At 40.2% G+C, this 23,282-nt stretch overlaps 1 protein-coding gene across 1 annotated transcript in view; it reads left to right on the top strand.

Annotated features, from left to right (window-relative positions):
- DIAPH3 (diaphanous related formin 3) overlaps window positions 1–23,282 on the top strand; it is a 1,160,230-nt gene that overhangs the window by 193,542 nt on the left and 943,406 nt on the right. The window contains exon 4 of the mRNA XM_073614238.1: window positions 359–463. Coding sequence (XP_073470339.1) covers window positions 359–463 — 105 coding nt within the window. The remainder of the gene's footprint in view (window positions 1–358; window positions 464–23,282) is intronic.

Genomic DNA, 23,282 nt, shown 5'->3' with positions numbered 1-23,282 from the left:
GTATTAGTCAACTGTTCAGTGTTCTTTAAAAGCCAGCACCACCTTTGAATTTTGATTGCTGTTAAAATCGGTGCTGTGCTGTCATTTTCATCACACTGGGACTGTGTTGCAAAGCAAAATTGTGTCTCACTTTCTTGCTGGGTTCTCCATAATTTAGAATGACTAAATAAGTATATCCAATTGCAAGAATTTTTTTATGACTTTGAAAGAGAACAAAGGCACAAAACACTTGCGCACATCTGGGCCAATTTAAAAGAGAAATATCACAAAAAGGGAATAATGCCTGTGCTTTTTATGCATAACAAGTCAGGTTTTTTGTTTTCCACCAACTTAGCTGTTTCATGTTTTCTGTCTTTAGGAGGATATGAATTTAAACGAAGATCGAAAAGCGCCATTAAGGGAGAAAGACTTAGCCATCAAAAAAGAGATGGTCATGCAGTACATCAGCACTGCTTCACAAGCTGTGAGTATGTTGTGAAAGTATGCAAGATATCTTTGGGTTTACATGTTACCAAAAAAACAAAAACAAAAAAACACTTGTTCAAAACAGTTGAAATAAAATGTATGATTTTTTTTCATTGTTTTTAAAATCAGATTTTTTAAAATTTAATTAACATGACATTTTCTATACAAAATGTTTTAAACAGCAAAAACATATATGCAGCACAAAAAAACAAAACCACAAAAAAAGTAAAAGCGCAACACCACTGTACATAATTGTACGTGAAATTGAAATAACAAATGTCTGACTATCTAAATAAATCTCCTAGAAGTGCCTCATTATCTCATAAAATTTCCATGCAAATGCACATTAATTATGCCACAACATAAATAATAAAATACACGGTGCTGTTAAAGTCCATTTGAGTAGAAATGTAATGGATTAATAATGCATGAGTGACGTATTGTATCCAACGTGCACAAAGATATGACACGCAAACATGCTCCACCTCTGTGTGTCCACCACCAGTCTCCACTGCCGCTTACCTCAGCAGTCGACCTACGCACTGGTAGGTAGGGGTGCGCATCTTCACTGGCCTCACGATTCGATTCAATTACGATTATCCAGTCCACGATTCGATTCGATTCCACGATGCATCACGATTACTGCGCACGGTTTTCATCCAAAAAATTCAAGTAGTCAGAAGAACTCCATTTTTTAAATTTTATCTGTTCTTAAAAAAAAAAAGACAACACTCCCTGCATGTAGCAACAGCAGAAGAGGAGCTCCAGACTGCCCCTAAATGACTACAGAAGATGGTAAGAGACTGCAGACATGATACAGGAGAGCGTCAGAGACTGCAGATATGATGCAGGAGATGCTCAGAGACTGTAGACATGATACAGGAGAGGGTCAGAGACTGCAATTCCCATCCTTCTCGACCAGCATCCACACAGTCCTCTGCTCTCCCCCCCACCACTATACAGTAAGCATGCAGATAGGGCAATAAAACAAATGGTGTGCTGTGCTTTGTGGTGATAAATGCACAAAAGAGTCTTATTAAGTAGTGAATAAATATAGTCCTGAAATATATAAATCTTTGATCTGATTAAAAGAAATCTTTTGTGTATTCAAAGTAATTCCAGTGCTGAGTGTGCTCTTCTGTGTTCAAATCATTCACCAGAAATCAGGAAGCAAAAATGATTACAAAGTTGGCGTGTGTTTAGATGGTTTGAATCACTTCGCCTACTGTAGGGGGATTATTGTCTTTCCAGTGAGAACGTATGTATATTGGCTATGGTTCCATCAGTAAGTTAAAAATGATCAGTGAGAGGGGACAACCTTGTGTAGCATTTGTTATCGGAAACTGGTTAGATAAGGCCCCAGATGTGAACACCTGTGCAGATGGTAGGGTATAAAGTGCCATAATGGCCGAGTAAATTGAGCCCTGGAATCCAAAGGCAGTGCGTGTTTGGGCCAGATATGTCCAATGTATTCTGTCAAACGCCTTCTCTGCATCCAACGCCAGGAGCAGAGAAGGCATTTTTTCCTGGTTGGCAAGGTGGATAATGTTAATGAGTCTACAAGTGGCATCAGTAGTTTGTCGGTTTTTAGTGAAACCGGATTTGTCTGGATGGATAAGTTAGGGTAGGTATCAGGGTATCATAGGGTATCAACCATTCTTGTGGCAATTAGCTTAGCATAAATGTTTAGGTCATTATTCAATAATGATATTGGACGAAAGGTTTGGGGGGAGACGGGGTCCTTCCCCGGCTTGGGGTAGAGTCACTATTATTGTTTTAAGCATGTCGGGAGGGAAGGCAGAAGCAGCGTTGTAGATGTTTTTCATGTATAGTCAGGTCCATAAATATTGGGACATCGACACAATTCTAATCTTTTTGGATCTATACACCACTGCAATGGATTTTAAATGGAACAAACAAGATGTGCTTTAACTGCAAACTTTCAGCTTTAATGTGAGGGTATTTACATCCAAATCAGGTGAACGGTGTAGGAATTACAACAGTTTGTATATGTGCCACCCACTTTTTAAGGGACCAAAAGTAATGGGACAGATTAACAATCATCCATCAAACTTTCACTTTTTAATACTTGGTTGCAAATCCTTTGCAGTCAATTACAGCCTGACGTCTGGAACGCATAGACATCACCAGATGCTGGGTTTCATCCCTGGTGATGCTCTGCCAGGCCTCTACTGCAACTGTCTTCAGTTCCTGCTTGTTCTTTGGGCATTTTCCCTTCAGTTTTGTCTTCAGCAAGTAAAATGCATGCTCAATCGGATTCAGGTCAGGTGATTGACTTGGCCATTGCATAACATTCCACTTCTTTCCCTTAAAAAACTCTTTGGTTGCTTTCGCAGTATGCTATAGGTCATTGTCCATCTGCACTGTGAAGCGCCGTTCTGAAGCATTTTGCTGAATATGAGCAGATAATATTGCCCGAAACACTTCAGAATTTATCCTGCTGCTTTTGTCAGCAGTCACATCATCAATAAATACAAGAGAACCAGTTCCATTGTCAGCCATACATGCCCACGCCATGACACTACCACCACCGTGTTTCACTGATGAGGTGGCATGCTTTGGATCATGAGCAGTTCCTTTCCTTCTCCATGCTCTTCTCTTCCCATCACTCTGGTACAAGTTGATCTTGGTCTCATCTGTCCATAGGATGTTGTTCCAGAACTGTGAAGGCTTTTTTAGATGTTGTTTGGCAAACTCTAATCTGGCCTTCCTGTTTTTGAGGCTCACCAATGGTTTACATCTTGTGGTGAGCCCTCCGTATTCACTCTGGTGAAGTCTTCTCTTGATTGTTGACTTTGACACATACACCTACCTCCTGGAGAGTGGTCTTGATCTGGCCAACTGTTGTGAAGGGTGTTGTCTTCACCAGGGAAAGAATTCTTCAGTCATCCACCACAGTTGTTTTCCGTGGTCTTCCGGGTCTTTTGGTGTTGCTGAGCTCACCGGTGCATTCTTTCTTTTTAAGCATGTTCTAAACAGTTGATTTGGCCACACCTAATGTTTTTGCTATCTCTCTGATGGGTTTGTTTTGTTTTTTCAGCCTAATGATGGCTTGCTTCACTGATAGTGACAGCTCTTTGGATCTCATATTGAGAGTTGACAGCAACAGATTCCCAATGCAAATAGCACACTTGAAATGAACTCTGGACCTTTTATCTGCTCCTTGTAAATGGGATAATGAGGGAATAACACACACCTGGCCATGGAACAGCTGAGCAGCCAATTGTCCTATTACTTTTGATCCCTTAAAAAGTGGGAGGCACATATACAAACTGTTGTAATTCCTACACTGTTCACCTGATTTGGATGTAAATACCCTCAAATTAAAGCTGAAAGTCTGCAGTTAAAGCACATCTTGTTGGTTTCAATTCAAATCCATTGTGGTGGTGTATAGATCCAAAAAGATTAGAATTGTGTCGATGTCCCAACATTTATGGACCTGACTGTAAGTGGCTAAGATGTGTTTGAATGTTTTTTAATATCCTCCTGTAAATCCATCTAAACCAGGGGATTTGTTGTTGGGTAGTGAATCTATAATTTTAAATATTTTGTTATTTGTAAAAGGAGAATTTAAGGGATTGTAAGTTTTCAGGAGTTAGTTGGGGGATTTTTAGGTTGTTGAGAAAATTATTGATAATTTCTGGGGTGGGCTGAGATGTATCAATATCCGAATTAGGATCATACAGTAATTCGTAATAATCACTAAAAGCGTTTGCTACCGATTGTGGATGGAAGAGTTTGTCTTTGGTTTTTGGATGCAAGATGAAAGGGATCCTGGTTTAATATCTTATCCCTTTTAGGCACTGAGCTAAGAGTTTACCGGTTCTATTGCCGTTGGTGTAATATGACATTTTACATTTTTTGGAGCTTTTTTCAAAACTATCTAAGACAGTGGTTCTCAACCTGGGGGTTGGGACCCCCTCGGGGGTAAAAAGATGATTTGCCAGGGGTCACCAAATCCTGGGCTGTTCCTAAAGCCCGCACCGCTCTCCCAGTCTTCCGCCCAGCAGGGCTGTCCCTGGAGCCCACGGCCACCCACTCAGCCTCTTCGCAGCTGCCCATTCAGTTCATGACATGGCTGGGGGGCAGAGACTAGAGGTCAGCTGACTGGTGAGGAATGTGAAGTGGGAGGGGTTGGAGAAGACCCCATCTCCTGATTTCGGGATAGGTGTCACAGCTACGAGACACCACAAAGTTGGAGACACAGTGAGTAACACTACCTGTAATTAGAGTTGCCATTAAAAGTCCCCACTACAGTTCTCAGATCAGCAGATGACCTTAATCAAGAGCACCTAAGTTAGCTGATCAGAACTCCCCCCGCCAGCACTGCCACTGATCCCAACTCCCCGCCAGCACTGCCACTGATCTCAACTCCCCGCCAGCACTGCCACTGATCTCAACTCCCCGCCAGCACTGCCACTGATCTCAACTCCCCGCCAGCACTGCCACTGATCTCAACTCCCTGCCAGCACTGCCACTGATCCCAACTCCCCACCAGCACTGCCACTGATCCCATTCCCCCCACCAAGGAGTAAAAATAGAGAATACATGGAAGGGAGAGAAAGAGGGGGAGGGAAACAACAAGAAAGATGGCTAGAGAGAGGGATGGAGAAAAAAACAAAAATATAGGATAGAGAGGTAAAAGGGAAAGAAATGAGAACAAAGAGTGGTACATCCTAAAATGAACCATAAGTGGTTTTAATACTATACGAGTGGAAGGGACTCAGGGAGCGCTAAAAGTCTGTGGGTTAGGGGCGCAAATGACTTGTATTGCCTTGGGTGCCGACAACCCACGCTACGAAAATAATTTTACTGTTAGGGGTCCCCACAACTTGGGAAATTTTATCAAGGGGTCACGGCACTAGAAAGGTTGAGAACCACTGATCTACTAGGACCCCCATGTCTATTTCCATCCTAGATTCCCCCAGTAGTCGTCCCCCCCCCCCCCCCGAGTAGATTGCATTCATATTTTTGCCACCCAAAAGCATTATTTTACATTTTTCTACATTAATCCTCATTTGCCATGTAGTTGCCCCCCCCCCATTAATCTGTTCAATCCTTTTAATCAGTTAAAAGAAAATGAATGTTATTCTACAGGAGGATAAAGCTGCTAAACCTTCATAGCTGCTACCCTTACAATTCTCCAAAGGGCAGACCTCAGTTAAATATTTGTTAAAGTTCAGGACACAGCTGCAAAATTATGACCATAATCTTTAGTAACACTACCATTACCTTTGAATGTGCTTGATTTGATTTAGCTCAGTTATACATTTGGAAATAATTCTTAGAAATCATCTTCACTTTAAAAATGTAACCTAAAAATAATTTGAAAGTCCTCTCATTTAACCATTTAATAGCAATCATCTTCATCTTTAATGATATGATTACATCTGCCCAAATAGTGTAAATAAAAATGACATTTTCATCTATTGATATCAAACTATCTCCGGATACAGAGAACTGCGATTATCTATCTATCTATCTATCTATCTATCTATCTATCTATCTATCTATCTATCTATCTATCTATCTATCTATCTATCTATCTATCTATCTATCTATCTATCTATCCCCTCTGTCTGCTTATCACAGGGGAATCTCTATATAACTTGGTGATATTAACCACTTAAGGACCGGAAGGATTTGCCCCCTTAATGACAGCCCATTTTTTGTGATACGCCACTATGTCGCTTTAACTGACAATTGCGCAGTCGTGCGACATTGTACCCAAACAAAATTGATGTCCTTTTTTTCCCCAAAATAGAGCTGTCTTTTGGTGGTATTTGATTACCTCTGCAAATTTTATTTGTTGCGCAATAAACAAAAAAAAGGGACAATTTTGAAAAAACAAACAAACTATTTTTTACTTTTTGTGGTTATAATAAATATGCCCAAAAGATATTTAAAAAAACAAATTTCTAAATCAGTTTAGGCCAATATGTATTCTTCTACATATTTCTGATAAAAAAAAAAAATCACAACGATAAGCGTATATTGATTGGTTTGCGCAAAAGTTATAGCGCTACAAAATAGGGGATAGATTTATGGCATTTTTATTGTTTTTTTTTTTTTTTTTTTTTTTTTTTACTAGTAATGGTGATCTGTAATTTTTAGCAGGACTGCACCATTGCGGCAGACAGATTTTTGGGACCATTGACACTTCTATAGCGATCAGTGCTATAAAAATGCACTGATTACTGTGTAAATGTCACTTGCAGTTTAGGGGTTAATACTAGGGGCGATTAAGGGGGTTAAATGTGTTCCCTGGGAGGTGTTTCTAACTCTGGGGGGAGGGGACTGACTGGAGGAGGAGAGAGATCGTTGTTCCTAATCACCAGGAACAGCAGATTTGTCTCTCCTCCCTTCAAAACAGGAATCTGTCTGTTTAAATTGACAGAGCACTGTTCTGGCTCTCTGTGAAGCGATCGCCGGTGGCCGGCGGACATCATGGCCGCCAGCCACGAGCATGGGCTCTGGCGTCGCGCCCCCTATCGCTCTTAAAGTGGCCGACGTACACCTACAGCGATTCGCCCAGGAGAGCCAACCTGTCGCAGTATGACAGCGGCTGGTCCTTAAGCGGTAATCACTTAAAGCGGATGTAAACCTGATTCTTGAAATTTTAGCTGGGCACATATATCTGCAGTGTTTTCTGATCTCTCTTCAAAGCCCTAAGTCCCATGGCTTTTTCCTGCTCTGTTCTTCTACTATCAGCATGATAACTTCTGACAAGTTCTGTGACACGCCATAAAACCAGCCTGAAATTTGTGTCAGGTCGTGTGCTATAAATGGATTAGCAGACAGCTGGTCAATTCACAGCACAGCTCTGCAAGTCTCTGCCTATATGGAGGGGGGGGTGTGCTTTCCCCCCAATCAGCTCTCTCACAGTTTATGGTAAGACTCCCCTCCCTGGAACAGGAAGAGAAAATTCTAACAGGACGTACACTTTCTAAACAGTATATAAAGCTGAAGACAGTAGATGGATATACAAGTAAAACGTATGTAGGGAGATTTGTTTCATCCCTGTGTATCATCTGAGGCTGTTCACTTCACTGGCTTTATGTAAAGGTTTACATCCACTTTAAGGACCCAGCCTTTGTTGTTTAAAAGTAAAAATGTGTATTTTTTGCTAGAAAGCTACTTGGAACCTCTAAAAATGTAATATATTTTTTTTAGCAGAGCCCTAGAGCATAAAATGGTGGTCATTGTACTTTTTTATGTCACAAGGTTTTTGCACAGTGGTTTTTCAAACGCAATTTTTTTTGGAAAAAATATTTATTAATGAATAAAAAAACAACTAAAACATAAGCTATACCCCAATTTTTTTTTGCATAATATTAAAGATGATGTTACGCTGAGTAAATAGATACCTAACATTTCATGCTTTAACCACTTCAGCCCCGGACCATTTGGCTGGCAAAAGACCAGAGCACTTTTTGCGATTCGGCACTGCGTCGCTTTAACTGACAATTGCGCGGTCGTGCGACGTGGCTCCCAAACAAAATTGTCGTCCTTTTTTTCCCCACAAATAGAGCTTTCCTTTGGTGGTATTTGAACACACCTGCGGTTTTTATTTTTTGCGCTATAAACAAAAACATAGCGTCAATTTTGAAAAAAACAATGCTATAAAAATGCATTGATTACTGTGTAAATAACACTGGCAGTGAAGGGGTTAACCTCTAAGGGGCGGGGAAAGGGTTAAGTGTGTCCTAGGGAAAGATTCTAACTATTAGGGGGCGTGGCTTACTGTGACACATCACTGATCGCTGCTCCTGATGAGAGGGAGCAGACGATTAGTGTTGTGTCACTAGGCAGAACAGGGATATACCTTGTTTACAAAGGCATCCTCCTGTTCTGCCATTCTGAGACCTGATTGTGGGACACCGGCGGACATCGAGTCCGCGGGTGTTGCGGGCAGGGTCACGGAGACTGCGGCGGGTGCACGCACGCCCGCTAGGGGGCAGGTTCAAAGCAACGTATATAAATGTTGCTTTGCCTGCCCGTGCCATTCTGCCGACGTAAATGTGCATGAGGCAGTCGGCAAACGGTTAAAAAAACGCTGGCCTCCTAAGGGGAAGAAAATACCAGGGTTATGGCATCTAGCTGCACCATAAACCTGGTATTTAACATCAAAGTGATGTAAATGCCCAGCTAGGCAGTCAGCAAGTGGTTAAAGGCTTTGTTTTTTGTTTTTAAAATAACAAACATGTTCTACTCGCCTGCTCTGTGCAGAGTTTTGCACAGAGCAACCCCGATTCTCCTCTTCTTGCGTCCCTCACTAACACTTCTGGCCCCTCCTTCAGAGCCAGCAGCTTGCAACGGTGGCACCCAAGCAGGCTCATTCCCGAGCCATGACTGCGTGTCTATAAACACACAGAGCCGAAGCTCAGCCCCACCCCCTATCATTGGCTCACTGGCCCCCACTTTAAAAACCTAAAATAACAAACCTAATACCTTATTTTAAATCAAGGTCTTACCAAAAGAACAGTTCCAGTCTGCTGCAAAGTATGTATCAGTACATGTAACCGTACATGCAGAAGTTGCCTCATTGTTCTATAGATCCTCTTCATGCAGCCCCCCGCTCTCATGCTGTACATTGCGAATCTCATAATGGAATTCTCGGCGTTCCTCTAATGCTGCCTCCTGGTTCCATGACGCAACAACTTCCTCTGCAACATTCCTCCCTTGGAGCGGTCTCTGGCAACCTGTACGATCTCGAATGCAAAAAAGTGCAGACAACAAGGACAACCAAAATAATAAGTTATTGTACACACAGTCCCTGGGAAAAAAAAGCACATATCAGTAATCTGTCCAAACCCTTAACGGGTTGCAGTCAATAACTTACAGGAATATCCATATAAGAAGTTCAGCTACAGTAGGGGTAGGCAACCTTAAAGAGGTGGAGATCTACCTGAACAACATGGGAGAAGTCAAAGATCACTGGGCACAGCGTCTCCCAGTCTTGCCTTCTCACACCTGATTTAAACCACTAATTCCTGTACTATCGTGTCGCAAATCACATGCATTGCATGGCAATCATGGTTTTAAATCAGATGATGAAGAGGCGACATATCACTACCTGCCGAACCCATTTGGATTGCTTTTCAGTGGAGCAGCATTGTCTGCTGCACTTGTAAATGCGCCCTTTATGTCTTACTATGGAGTTTTACCACCTCCCAACCTGCAAATTTCAATGAACCCTTACTGTTCTGAGCCCCCTGCTCCATAGGCAGAGACCCTCCAGTCTCCCCCTATGGAGCAGTGGATGTCAGCGGACAGGAGGTGTGTTTTTGGCCAGGTGAAAACCGAGTGAATAAAGCATTAAAAAAAATAACTCACGACATCTAATGATTGGTAAGCTGTAATATATTACATTTTTGGTTTTGGGTTCATCACCACTTTAAGAATAAGTGAATAACACTAGCAAAGCAAGCAATAGTTGTTAAACTATAAATTAAGCAAATTAACAAGATATTCTCAAATGACCTTTACTGTCCTTTATGTATAAAGTTTCCTTTATGCGTATATTGATAACTTACTTTGTATCACATGCGTAATATTTTTAAACTCCTCATTTGCACCCTTTAAGCTCTACCTACACATTATTATGTTCTTTTGATTAGATACTATTATTGACAGGCTTACCTTGTTGGTTATGTTTTTGTCATGTTGCAGAAAAATATAATTTCAAATTCAAATATTGAAGACTTACTCATCAGGCTTTCTAAATTGAACCAACATCTGCAGTATATTTAGTTTTTTTAACGATTGGTTTAAAATCCCTCAAGTGGTTTCAGGCTGCAACTTCCATAAAAAAGCAAGTAATTTATATGGAGAACAAACTGCTGAGTGCTTTTCCCTAAGGAAGAAACAAGTTGGATGGCTGAAGCAGCTGTACCGTGTTCAGTGACACTTTCAGGAAGCCATTGTGCTGCCAGCTATATCAGTAGAGGTGACGAACAAGATGTGTGTGAGCATAAATGGAATTCAAACGAAGAATAAGCCCAGCACATTAGAGAAAGATTTAATAATCTCCAGCCTAACAGATTTTGCATTAATTTAAACTAGTGGAAAACAATGAGGAAAAGGTAATATACCATCCAGAAAAATTGTATTTACTTCACAGGACTTGGTAATTTGTTTATCCTTGGCAACGGGATTAGTTAAAACCAAGCCATGCTTTTTATATTGATTTTGTTGTTTTCCATGTCATAACAAACTGCACATATTATGCAATGTTTTTATTGTTCTGAGCTGCAGCTTTTTACTTCATAGATACCTGTTTAAATGTAATATGTGTGCTGGAAGATAAAAAGCCTGATCTAAAAGTGTGCCATTTCAATTTCCTTTTCTCTTCAGCTACAATAATCAATACAAACCTGTGGCTTCTTGGATTATTGTTAAAAATGTACTAAACTCTGTGAACATTTCTTTTAACTGGGCCTCCTGCATGTTATTGCCATAATGTGCTAGTATGCAGCGCATACTAGCACTATATGACAGACTTACTAGTCAGCGGATGCCCTTCTGTGCTGCCAGTGCTCGGTCAATTATATCTTCACCAGGTCTTCCTTCCAGGTTCGCTTTGTTCAGTTGCTTGAATGGCTGGACCCTGATGACATCCTATGCATGCTCGCAGCACTCATTTCATGGACTCTGAGGCATGGCTCAGTGTGCATTACCGCTGACAGGCGAGGGAAGCGTCTTCTCCTGGTCTGTCAAAGGGAGAGCATTAGTGTCTCTTCTGTCATAAAAGGCCTGCCAGCATTTTTTTTTCTTTAGGTTTAAGTTTAACCACTTCCAGTCTGGGCCATTTCCAGCATTCCTTTCCAAAATGTGTTTTTTTTTTTTTTTTGCTAGAAAAAACGATGTAGAACCCCAAAACAATATAAATAAATATATAGCAGAGGCCCTAGAGAATAAAATAGTGAGTGTTGCATATTTTTATGTTGTGACATTTGCGTAGTGGTTTTTCAAATGCAAATGTTTTGGAAAATTTGAATGCACAAAAACGCAATATAATACCCCATTGTTTGGTAGAAGATAAAAGTTGATGTTACGCTGAGTAAATAGATGCCAATGTCATGCTCTAAATTTGCATCTGCCTGTGGAATGATGCCAAATTACCATACCTAAAAATCTCCATAGGTAACCATTTAAGGGTGTGGTGCTAAAATGTTTGCTCTCTGACGTTTGCAGAGATACCTCACATGCAGGACCTACATGTGCGTTCGCATTTGCGTGTGAGCACAGGGGGGCTTTCATTTTTTTTTTCTTACATTTTATGATTTTTTTTGTTTTTAACACGGCACCTTTTAAATTTTTTTTTTGATCAACTTTATTGCTATTACAAGGGATTAACAACTTCCCTCGTAATGGCATGTGCCATGATAGGTCCTCTTTATACAGTCCCTGACAAAAGTCTTGTCGCTTCTCTATTTTGTAGAAACTCCTGCTATTAACCTGACTTTTAATTAATCAATTGGTGTTAGAAATAGCTCATATGAAAAGCTAAAGCCCTCCCAAATGATGTTTAATGCACTGAAATAAATTAGTTTCACTGAAAAAAGATTTATCATTTAATTAAGACAGACAGGTAAAATTTTGGCAAGACAAAAGTTTTGTCGCCTATACAGCAATTGAACAACTTTACTGAAAATCCAAAAATATGCCAGCAAATTAAGTAGTGGTGCTGTGAGATCCAAATTTAATATCTTGTATGACTTCCATGAGCTTGAAGGACAGCATCCATGCGATTTGGCAAGGATTCATACAATTTATTGATGAAGTCATCAGGAATAGCAAAGAAAACAGTCTTGCATGCCTCCCAGAGTTCATCAATATTCTTTGGTTTCATCTTCCATGCTTCATCTTTCATCCTACACCACATATGCTCAATGATGTTCATGTCTGGTGACTGGGCTGGCCAATTCTGGAGCATCTTGATCTTTTTTGCCTTAAGGAACTTTGATGTGGAGATGGAAGTATGCGATGGAGCACCATCCTGCTGCAAAACTTGGCCTTTTTTATGGTTGGGAATATAAGAGGTAGCTAAGATTTCTTGGTATTTTAAACTATTGATGTTGCCTTTCACCCTGCAGATCCCTCGCACACCCCCATACTGAATGTAACCCCAGACCATGATTTTGCCTCCACCAAACTTCACTGTTTTCTGGGTAAATCTCAGCTCCATGCGGGTTCCAGTAGGTCTCCTACAATATTTGCGGCGACTGTGGTGTAATTCAACAGAAGATTCATCTGAAAAACCCACCTTCTGCAATTTTTCCAGAGTCCATCCTTTTAGCAGGCTGTGGTCATTGGCAAATGCCACACGGTTTTTCAATTGTCTTTTGTTTAGTGCTGGTTTATGGGCACTGATTCGACCATGGAGGCCATTTCGAGACAGAATCCGACAAACTGTTTTGGTTGACACAGGGACTTCAGGTGACCAGGTCTCGTGGAGCTCTGCTGCAGTGGAAAATGGGCTGGCCTTGGATTTTCGAGCCAACAAACGGTCCTCTGGAGCAGTTGTCTTGCGGGGTCGGCCTGACCTGGCCTTGTCCAAAACGTCTCCAGTCCCTTCAAATCTTTTTTTTATCCTCTGAACTTGACGCTGAGACACATTGAAGGTGTCTGCCACATCAGCAGTGGATCTGGTCTTCAGCCTCTTGATAATCAACACTTTAGTCTCCGGGTGAATCTTAGGCATGTTTGCAGAGGTCTAGTTGCAGTTGAGAAGGTTTAGTGTACTGGTGTTCTTTTTATACACACCTGAGACCTAATTGATCCATTATTATTCACAGGTGAAGCTCATATAACAAGGTGACAACACTTATGTCTTGGCAAAAATTGACTCGGTGGGCTTTACCAAGCTGTGAGTATTAGAATGCTTAAATTACAAAAGCTGTTGGGATTAAAATGACCCATTTCTTGTAACAAAATCTTGATTATAAATATATTTTAGCGGCACTTCAGGTCAATTTGTACACAAGCGACAAGACTTTTGTCAGGGACTGTAGAGAAACCCCAATTCTCTCTTCTGGCCTCCAATGCAGCCTATTAAACACAGATCAGTCTGATCGACTGATTCTTTGGCTGGCAACGACCTGGTAAATAAACAAGTGAAACATGAAGTGTCAGAAAACCTTTTCTCTTCCTGTTTCTTACATCTCACAGTAGGAGGAACAACATTAATTCCTTTCACTGGGTGTCCAGAGCTGCATGCTACTGGTCGCATCCTTACCGTGCTCTCTGATTGCACTGGAGAGCATGGTAAAGGGGCAGGAGGGAGGTGGGAACCCCTTCCACTAGGGGTGTTGAAATTAATTGTAGCATCGATGCATCACAATTCGACCACCAACGATGCGGGATCGATGCTACGACTTGCACAGTCGATTTTCTGATGACGTCACCTGTGCACCGCTATATGTACCCTGCCTCTGAGTCTGAACTGAACCGAAAGCAGCGAAGGAGCCATGGGCGTTAGGCGCGCCTCTTTTCCCACCCCGCTGTCATTATTCCCAGCCGCATGGCTTCACCTCGTTGAGCTGGCTGCCGCGAGACACGTGGGGCGAGTGTCCCCCCCCAACTTCTGATGAGTCATGACCTGGTCCTCAGAGCCTACCTCCTTGGCTCAAACTGCAGTGCACAGGCTGCCTCCATCCTCTTTACAACAGGCTGCTGTGGGAGACGACCGTGGTTGTCCTCTGTTCTCTGTCTTCCTTACAGGCTGCTTCTGCCTTCTGCGGGCATCATCATCAGGTACTTTGTGAACCAACCACCATCGTATTGATGTATAAAGAATGGGCCTTCTCCTGTGGACAGCACAGCACCATCTTATCTCTTGTGGCTTAAAGCGTGGACTGGGCACGTAAAGGAAAGCACCAAAAATCTTATCATTTGTGACCATGAAAAGTGGGATAAAGGGTTGGCTGTGTGGTGCTGGGAACCTACCTACCCCTGCATAGTATACTACATACATAGTCAGATGAACAGTAGACTTTATGCAAGGATCCAAATGTGAGCTGTTATAGATCTCCTACACCACTTTAAGTAAGCAGCTGCCAGCGGTGGTAGTGAGAGGAACCCATAGGAGGGTAGGTGCAGTGTCTTGTGTAGCTACAAAAGTCTCTGTCCATCTCTTGTAACATGTCCGCAGTCTCCGACCCTCTCTTGTATCGTGTCCACAGTTTTTGACCCTCTCTTGTATCGTGTCCGCAGTCTCTGACCCTCTCATGTATCATGTCTGCAGTCTCTGACCCTCTTGTATCATGTCTGCAGTCTCTAACAATCTCCTGTAGTAGGTCTGCCATCTCTGACCATCTCTTGTATCATGTCTGCAGTCTCTGACCCTCTCTTGTAGTATTTTGGGGTCAGTCAGTCTGGAGCTTCTCTTTAAGTTGTCTACTGTGTTTACACTTTGCTACATGCAGGGAGTGTTGTGTGTGTGTTTTTTGTTTTTCAAGAACAGATAAAAATAATAACAAAATGGAGTTCTTCTGACTGCTTGAATTTTTGGATGAAAACTGTGCGCAGTATCACGATTCATCACAGAATCAAACAAAATCGAATGGTGGACAGGATAATCGCAATCGAATTGAATCATGAGGCCAGTGAAGATGCGCACCCCTACCTTCCACTGCCTATAAAAGTAATCCAGTGGCTTGTTCTCTATACGGATTACTTTTATTTTGTGCAGAATCGCTGGAGCTAAAAATCTGATATCCAGCGATGACTGCAATATCACCCTTCCTGTCCAAGGGAGGTGGCTAATACTACTTTAAGTGCATCTGGACTGTAGGGCATACACTATATGGTAGCAATGCTGAGTATGCAAAACCGAAAAGTGCTGCTGACCCAGTCTGATGTTTTTTGTGATGTCTTGTGTTCCACCTCTGTCACTGCTGAATGGAATCCCAAGTCTGTTACAGAAAGAAGTCCGTCATTAAACTGGACAGACCCCTCCAATTCTAAAGTGTACCATGGCCTTCAATTTCCAATTTAGAAGCAATGACCTTCACCCATACTATTTCATACTCTGTAGTGATGTGTAGAGTAATGGCGCCAAAGGACTGGCAACAGGCTTAATCTGTTAAACTTCTACATGTGTCCTTTGTCATAGTGACCTTTATTTTCAGCCACATGACTTATTTTCATGTCTCAAAAAAAAAAGACCATTATGGCAAATACGCTATTCTGTATCTTATTGAATTAATCCTAGATGAAACCTGGCTGCTTTTCTGGATCCTTTGACCTTAAAGTGATCTTTGCCCTGCAGTAAATTTGAATAACTTATGAACTATTTTGTAGCAGTAAACTTTTTCTGGGACATTAAGGTTCAACATAGTCTAAGATGCTGTTCTTTCCTTATGTTATGACATCTGCTCAAGCAGTGTAAATTAAAATGACATGCTAGATCTGCTGATATCACCTGGAGCCTTTAAATATTGCCAAGAAAGTTGTCTGACTACTGCTTTGTTAAATATCTGTGAAGCAGCTGCACAGTAAAAAATGTGTTAGAGGACGCCTTTCTTTCTATTCACTAACATGATAATGAATGCTCAGGAGAGAGCAGGCTTTTATGTGTTTTTTTATTATAGATGCAAGAAACACTAGCAGAAGTTTAATATTTCACATTTTAATTGCAACTTTTTAGTTCTGTAGAGCGTTGGATAAATATCTTGCTGCCTTTGCTCAGCTGGGGGATAGTCCGTTTTGTAGGTCTTGGAGATCTGCTTTGAATATCTGTGCATCAAGAATGGTTCATTACCTGGGCATATCATTAAACAAATCTCTCTGAGTATACCCATAGTTTTGATGTGCCACTGTTTGAAGCCATCACTGCTGACCATTAGGTATTAAATGGATGAATCTTTATGATATTAAGTGCCCCTGTGTTCATGATGATGGACACTGAAAGCTGTCTAGTGTTATACGAAGGTTGGAGTTTGTTTTACATTTCACTTCATTGAATACTCTTTGAAACATCACTGTGGTTACATAGATATTTTAATATTTGCATTTTTTATTGCATTTTTTATTGTATTTTTTTGTGGGACTACCCATTTTCCTCCGTCTTATGGTGGCACACACGTAAAAAAAAAAAAAAAAAAAAAAAAAAAAGCTTTAGAATTCATAATTAAAGATGGACATGTTCATATTATGTGCTTATCAGTATAAAACCTCCTATACATATTCAAAGTCTTTAGAAATTACCCATATTCCTTTTATAAATAAGCACATTTGGTTGATATCAACCATTGTTTCATACACAGCATTGTTTTATGTCTGCCTTAATATTCTATACCTCTCTTTAAGTATCCCATTTTAAGTATTGTTACCATGCACAGTTACTGAAAACTTGATGTATCTCTTTCATTTAGGAGTTGATTTGTCTCTGTAACTTACGTGTTCTAATAAACAAGCATTCGCTGCCTGCTACAATTCTTGAATACTGCTGACAATTATCATTAGGTGACAAAATATCAATTCCTCATTTTTAGGCTCACCCAAAGAGATCAAATTCTTTCTGCACCTTAGTATGCTTCTTGCAGCCATGGCACCTGCTAGTAATGCTATCACTTGAACTCCAGGATATAATTAGGGGGATTCACGGCATATCAGTGGTTTATTCCAATGCAGTCTGCTTTATGCTCATACATTTTTTTCATACTTCTCTGCAAGCAGCTGGCATCATTATCCTTTCAATCTCTGACTTTGCCATTGCATACGATGCAAAGAAAGTTGTATATTAACAAGGAAGGTATATAACATGGTTATGTATGGAACAATATCTGAGGTCAACCACATGGTTTTAGCTGTGAAATGAGTATAAAGAACCTTGTCTGTTTTAATATGTATGTATATTTAAGTTTTGGATAACATTGGATAATTATTGGATAATCATATGGGTTAAAACTAGGTTGCAGCAATATTGGTATCAGTGCCGATAGTGAGCATTTGCACCAGTACTCATGCAAATGACTGGATACCTGAAACTGATACCTTGTTGAGGAGCGATTTGAGCCCATACAAAATGGGTTCAAATCCCACTGCAAAGAATTGCATGCAATTTGAACAGGAATGAGTTGCAATTCCTGTCCGAATCACATGCGGTTTCCTCCACTGCTCCTTTCTAAAGCCAGGCTTGTCATAGTGACTGCAGCCTGGGTTCACACAGGAGCGGTGCCGAATATCGCATGCAATTTAGACAGGAATCACACCTTATTCCTGATCAAACTGCATGCAATTCTCTGCAGTGCAATTTGAGCCCATTCATTTCGTATGCGTTCAAATTGCACGGCAAAGCTATCAATACTCGGTATCCGCGGTACTCGTACTCTCCAGTAAAAAGACGGTATCGGTGCAGCCCGAGTTGAAAACCTTGTCTAGTGAAAGTGGTAACAAACCCAAAACCAAAAAATTTATTATTTTTTTTTTTTTTTAAATATTTATAATTTTATTGATTTTTCAAGAGAAAAATACAAAAACAAGAGGTATACACATTATACAAAGATATGTCGTTACCATATATAACAAGTGAAAATATTCAACAGTAAGCTGAGGATGTTTTAAAATCCTGGTGAGGAGTGAGGGGGAATGGAAGGGTATGGAGATAGGATGGAAGTCACCTTAAAGCGTTTGTATTAACCTCGTGGTGATTTTTACCTACAGGTAAGTCTATAATAAGGCTTACCTGTAGGTAAAATGTAATATCTCCTAAACCTACACAGTTTAGGAGATATTCACCCTGCAGCCTGTATCGTGACAGAATTTCAGAGCTCCTTGCCGGAACGGAGGGCTCACACGCGCATGCAGCTATTGCAGCTTACCGATAATTAGATGTGGTGGCTGCATCCGTTTTCTTTTCTTTGGCGTTTATCCCTCTGTTTTCACCTGTTGATCTGGCTATGATCCTGTATTACTGAGCCACAACTTTGGAAGAAAGGGCACACGAGGTACAGCAGCATTGTCAGTCTGGGGGTGGGTGGGCTCAGTGTTGAATGTATTAGCGGATCTAGATACATTAAGAAATTAAAGCCAAACTCCAGCTCACACTTTATAATGAGTTACAACAGTTTTTTTTACTTTTGGGATAAAGGTTTTGCATTAAATAAAAGCTGATTAATTTAATCACCCCTGCGAGTGTTAAATGGTTTGTCTCATCCATGTAAACTGATACATTCTGCTGGGGAGCTTGTGCTTTTGAAAACAACAAACTTGCTGAAAATAATAAAAGAAAGATAGATTAATACAGCCGTCACATTGCGATATAATAAATGTTTGCTTTTTGGGTGTAATTTGGGCAGCGCAGTGGCTCAGTGGTCAGCACTTCCGCCTAGCAGCACTAGGGGACCTATTCTGTCTTGTGACAGGTTTTCTTTACATGAAATTGTCATCTATGACTCTTTCTTCCATGATAATTTACCAGCTGTTACTACTTTCTTTAGCAGGCTTGTTTAATTGGCTATACTCCAGTGCAGTCATTTTTGAGATCAGATTAAAATGTCCCCATCTATCTAATGCAATATGATCATCTAATGCTAATCAAGTGGCTAGTTTTTACCATTTTGTCTTATCAAATATATTGCAGGATTTAATTCTTAGATTATTGGTCTTTTTCAGCAGGTTCAGTCTGTGTAAAGTGTTGCTCTGTTGAAGTATAGCGTTGTGAATGCATGTTATGCTTAAATCACCAAACAAAACCGTACCCAAACAAAATTCCTTTTGTCCTTTTTTTTTCACACAAATAGACCTTTCTTTTGGTGGTATTTGCTCATCCCTGCGGTTTTTATTTTTTGTGCTATAAACAAAAAAAGAGCGACAATTTAAAAAAAAAAAAAAAAAAAAAAGCATTTTTTACTTTTTGCTATAATATCCCCCCAAAAAATATAAAAAAACAAATTTTTTTCCACAGTTTAGGCTGATATGTATTCTTCATATTTTTGGTAAAAAAACATCGCAATAAGCTTATATTGATTGGTTTGCACAAAAATTATCGCGTCTACAAAATAGCGGATAGATTTATGGCGTTCCTATTTATATATTTTTTTTATGAGTAATGGCGGCAATCTGCGATTTTTATAATGAATGCAGCGAACAGATCGGACACTTTTGACACTATTTTGGGACCATTGGCATTTATACAGCGATCAGTGCTATAAAAATGCACAGATTACTGTGTAAATGTCACTGGCAAGGAAGGGGTTAAACACTAGATCATGACAGAGATCACTGCTCCCGATCACTGGGAGAAGTAGATCCCTGTCATGTTGCTAGGCAGAACAAAGAAATGTCTTGTTTACATAGGCATCTCCTGTTCTGCCTCTCTGTGCCATGATCGCAGGAAACCTGCAGACATCGAGTCTGCGGGAACCGCGGGCACACTCCCGCGCCTCCTAGCCGTGGATGACGCAGCGATATATGGGTACGTTGTTTTGCGCACCCGTGCCACTTTGCCGACATATATCGGAGTGAGCCGGTTGGCAAGTGGTTAATTGTCCTTTTGGCAAATTTTATCTTTATTGGTTAGTGAATTCAGCCTGTAATAGTGTGGAGAAGTAAATTAGAAAAATCTTGGTATGTTTTTGTTTTTTTGTTTATTTATATTTTGAAACAATTAGAGGAAACGATTATTTACTTGCTATGGTAGACTGCCACTCTAATAGACATAGCCAGTTATTAAATAATTTTTCTGTGAACTAGATAATGAGGGTCTAAGATTTTGACAAATGAAAATAAGAGCTAATTGGCTGGGACTCATTGTATCTCTAATGTTTTTCTTTTCTTTTCTTCTTGGTTGCACATAATTGAAGAGTGAATAGCTGTCAGTTTATTGGCAAGCATAGATTTGATGATTCATCAGAAAGCCACTTGATTCTGTGGAGCTCTCTGTCTACAGTACGTTTATAGCACAAAAGCTTTCCAAACAATGCCATTCAACGTGCCGTGCTCGAAGTTGCGTAGCAAAAATGTACAATGGAGCTGGCAGTGTCTTTTGTGTCATCCCAATTAAAAGGATAGTGAGACCTAAGAATAGAAAGAATATAGAGCTGATTTAGAAGTGCAAAAAGTTCTAACAGCAAACCAGTTTGATTTTTCTCATGCAGTTCATAGAATAAAAGTCAACATCTGATTGCTAAAATAGAAAATATTGACCAATTAAAAGCTCAACCAAAAAGAGTACTTTTTTTGGTCCGCTTTTTCTGAGGTTCACAGTATCCTTCTACGTGGTTTGTGTGCCTTTTTCTAGATACAGGAATTCTCAATACCTGCATTTATTTTCTCCTTCAGCTACTCCTTTGATTGTTGGTAAATACTTTACAAAGAGAACCAGACAGAGAATTGTCTTCCACATTTGGAGATTGAATCTTGAATTTATTTATTTTTTTGTTATTTTTACGATGGACACAGGAGCACTATAAATCCAAATTCTACTGAAGGATGGTTCACAATCATTATGCAAAGATATGCACAACATGTCTATAGTACGGGGGTACTTGATAAGGCAGATTACAGTATGCCTGGATAGATCATATGAGCCTGGTAGACAGCGTAGCCAAAACTGTACAGTTGCGACTAACATTTTTTTTAAACTTTATACTCAGTTCATAAAGCTAACACGTCAGACAAAGAACCCTTATTTTCAAAACTGCTATTTTTCACTGAGTCTAATATTTGAATATTGCAATCACATGGCTAAAATAAAGTTCGTTATCTGTGTTTTGTGAATTGAGCGTTATGTGCATTGTCAGTGAAAGCATATAACCACAAATGTTTCCCAGGACCATACACATCAATAAAGTGAATCGCAAAACAAATGATCACAAAATGGCTTCTGGTGGCTAATCATCCATCAGGAAAGCTTCTCTAACATGTTTCAGCTGTGTATGGCTTAATTGTAGAGCTCTACGATTAAGCCCTACGTGGGTGAAACATGCTAAAATGCCTTTCCCGATGAGTGGAGAGCCTGCTAAAACCATTTTGTGATTTTTTTTTTTTTTTTTTTTGATTCACTATATTGGGGTTCGGTGCTGGGAAACATTTGTGGATATATGTTTGGGCTTGACGTGCTGTTATCAGTGACCCGGTAGTAGTGTTTGTACCAATCAGTACATCTGACAGGATCATGTGAGCGATGCATTTTCAGAATTAAGGTGTGTTTTGAATTCAAATTTGGACTAACACAAATCTCAACATACTGTAGGTTCACATTAGAGTAGTTATGTGTGCCGCGTTTGCATGGGTACACCAGCCCATTCATTTTAATTGGCTGTTGTGTCTGTGTTTTCCTGCAGAAAAAAGGTCCCTGTCTTTTTTTTTTTTTTTTTTTTTTTTAAATGCAGCCGCATGGTGCTTCAGCGCCATATGATGCCTTGTGCGGGAAATCGCACTGCATTTTTCAGTGCATGGGGGTGCCATTCAGAGTTAATGGTGCTTTTACTTTAAAGCTCAACGTTTTTTGTGCGGCTACATGTGGGTGCACAATGCATGCAATTTAAAGTAATTTCCGCACCTGCACCAATGTGAACCTAGCCTAAATATAATAATCAATCTTACCCCTAAATGCTACCCTAAACTTCTGCAATATACATACCATCATGAGAAAACTAGTGGCTGTAATGTTATCCTGTTGAAAAATATCTTTATGAAAAACAATGGTTTCCATATGCCATGTTATTGGTGCCAAGCCATTAAAAATTTGTGTGGCAAAATTAGATTATCTGATGCTTAATTAGCTATAATCTTTCCAATCTTTGATAGTGACTTGCATGTCACAAGCTAGCCTTAACATAGTAAAGACATCATTGTGCTGCTATTATGAATCTGTTGCAATAAACCATGACTTTAATCGTGGTAATACACTTGCAACTTACAAGAAAAGAGAATATATGGAAAACCTCACCAGTACTGTAAAAAAAACGGGGAGTTTTGGGACTTTAAATGAGCTGCACGTTGCCATGCATCTCCATCCCTAAATCTAGTATATAAAGGGGGTTTCGGGACTTTAAATGAGGTATTAAGATGGAACTCAACAAGTAAGACAAGGTAATAAGCAATGTGTTTAGTGACTAAAACACACAACATGACATGCAGCAGTGGATATATTGAGTATAGTAAACACATGAACAGCATATTACAGACCATAAGCATATAATTTTCAAATTGTACACAAAGTAGTTGAAAGAATACTCCTCCGTAATACATTCTGAGAACAAAAGGTAGTAGTCTATAAGTATAAAATATATGCATCGTTGTAAGCCCAACGTGTTTCATGGCCCTGAAGCCACTCTTCAGGGGCAAATGCGTAATAATATAAAATCTGTAGAGAAATATAAACGTCACATAAAATTTCTAATCATGCGACCCATTCATGGGGAGCAGGGACATGTTAGCAACTTACATGTCAGCAGCCCGTGAAAGTATCTGTACCGGAGCCAGTGGGCCAGCATAGTTGTCTTTCTGCTACTTTGTGTACGATTTGACAATTATATGCTGATGTTCTGTAATCTGCTGTTCGTTTGTTTACTATACTCGATGTATCCACTGCTGCATGTTATGTTGTGTGTTTTAGACCATAAACACATTGCTTATTACCTTGTCTTACTTGTTGAGTCTCACCAGTACTGTAGGCTGACACTTCAGATATTGAGGCTGAAGTTTGAGAGGTGGCAAAAGAAGCTGAAGGGTTTTGTACGGCAGTGAAATATTTACTCCACTACAGAGATATACTGCTTGCTAGAACTTCTGAGACTCTCACTCATTTACCAGTGATGACTGGTATAGCTACTGGGAACTGG

The sequence above is a fragment of the Aquarana catesbeiana genome, linkage group LG02 (assembly GCF_042186555.1).
Source record: "Aquarana catesbeiana isolate 2022-GZ linkage group LG02, ASM4218655v1, whole genome shotgun sequence".
NCBI classification, from domain to species: domain Eukaryota; kingdom Metazoa; phylum Chordata; class Amphibia; order Anura; family Ranidae; genus Aquarana; species Aquarana catesbeiana.
This window is presented reverse-complemented; position numbering and strand designations above follow the sequence as displayed.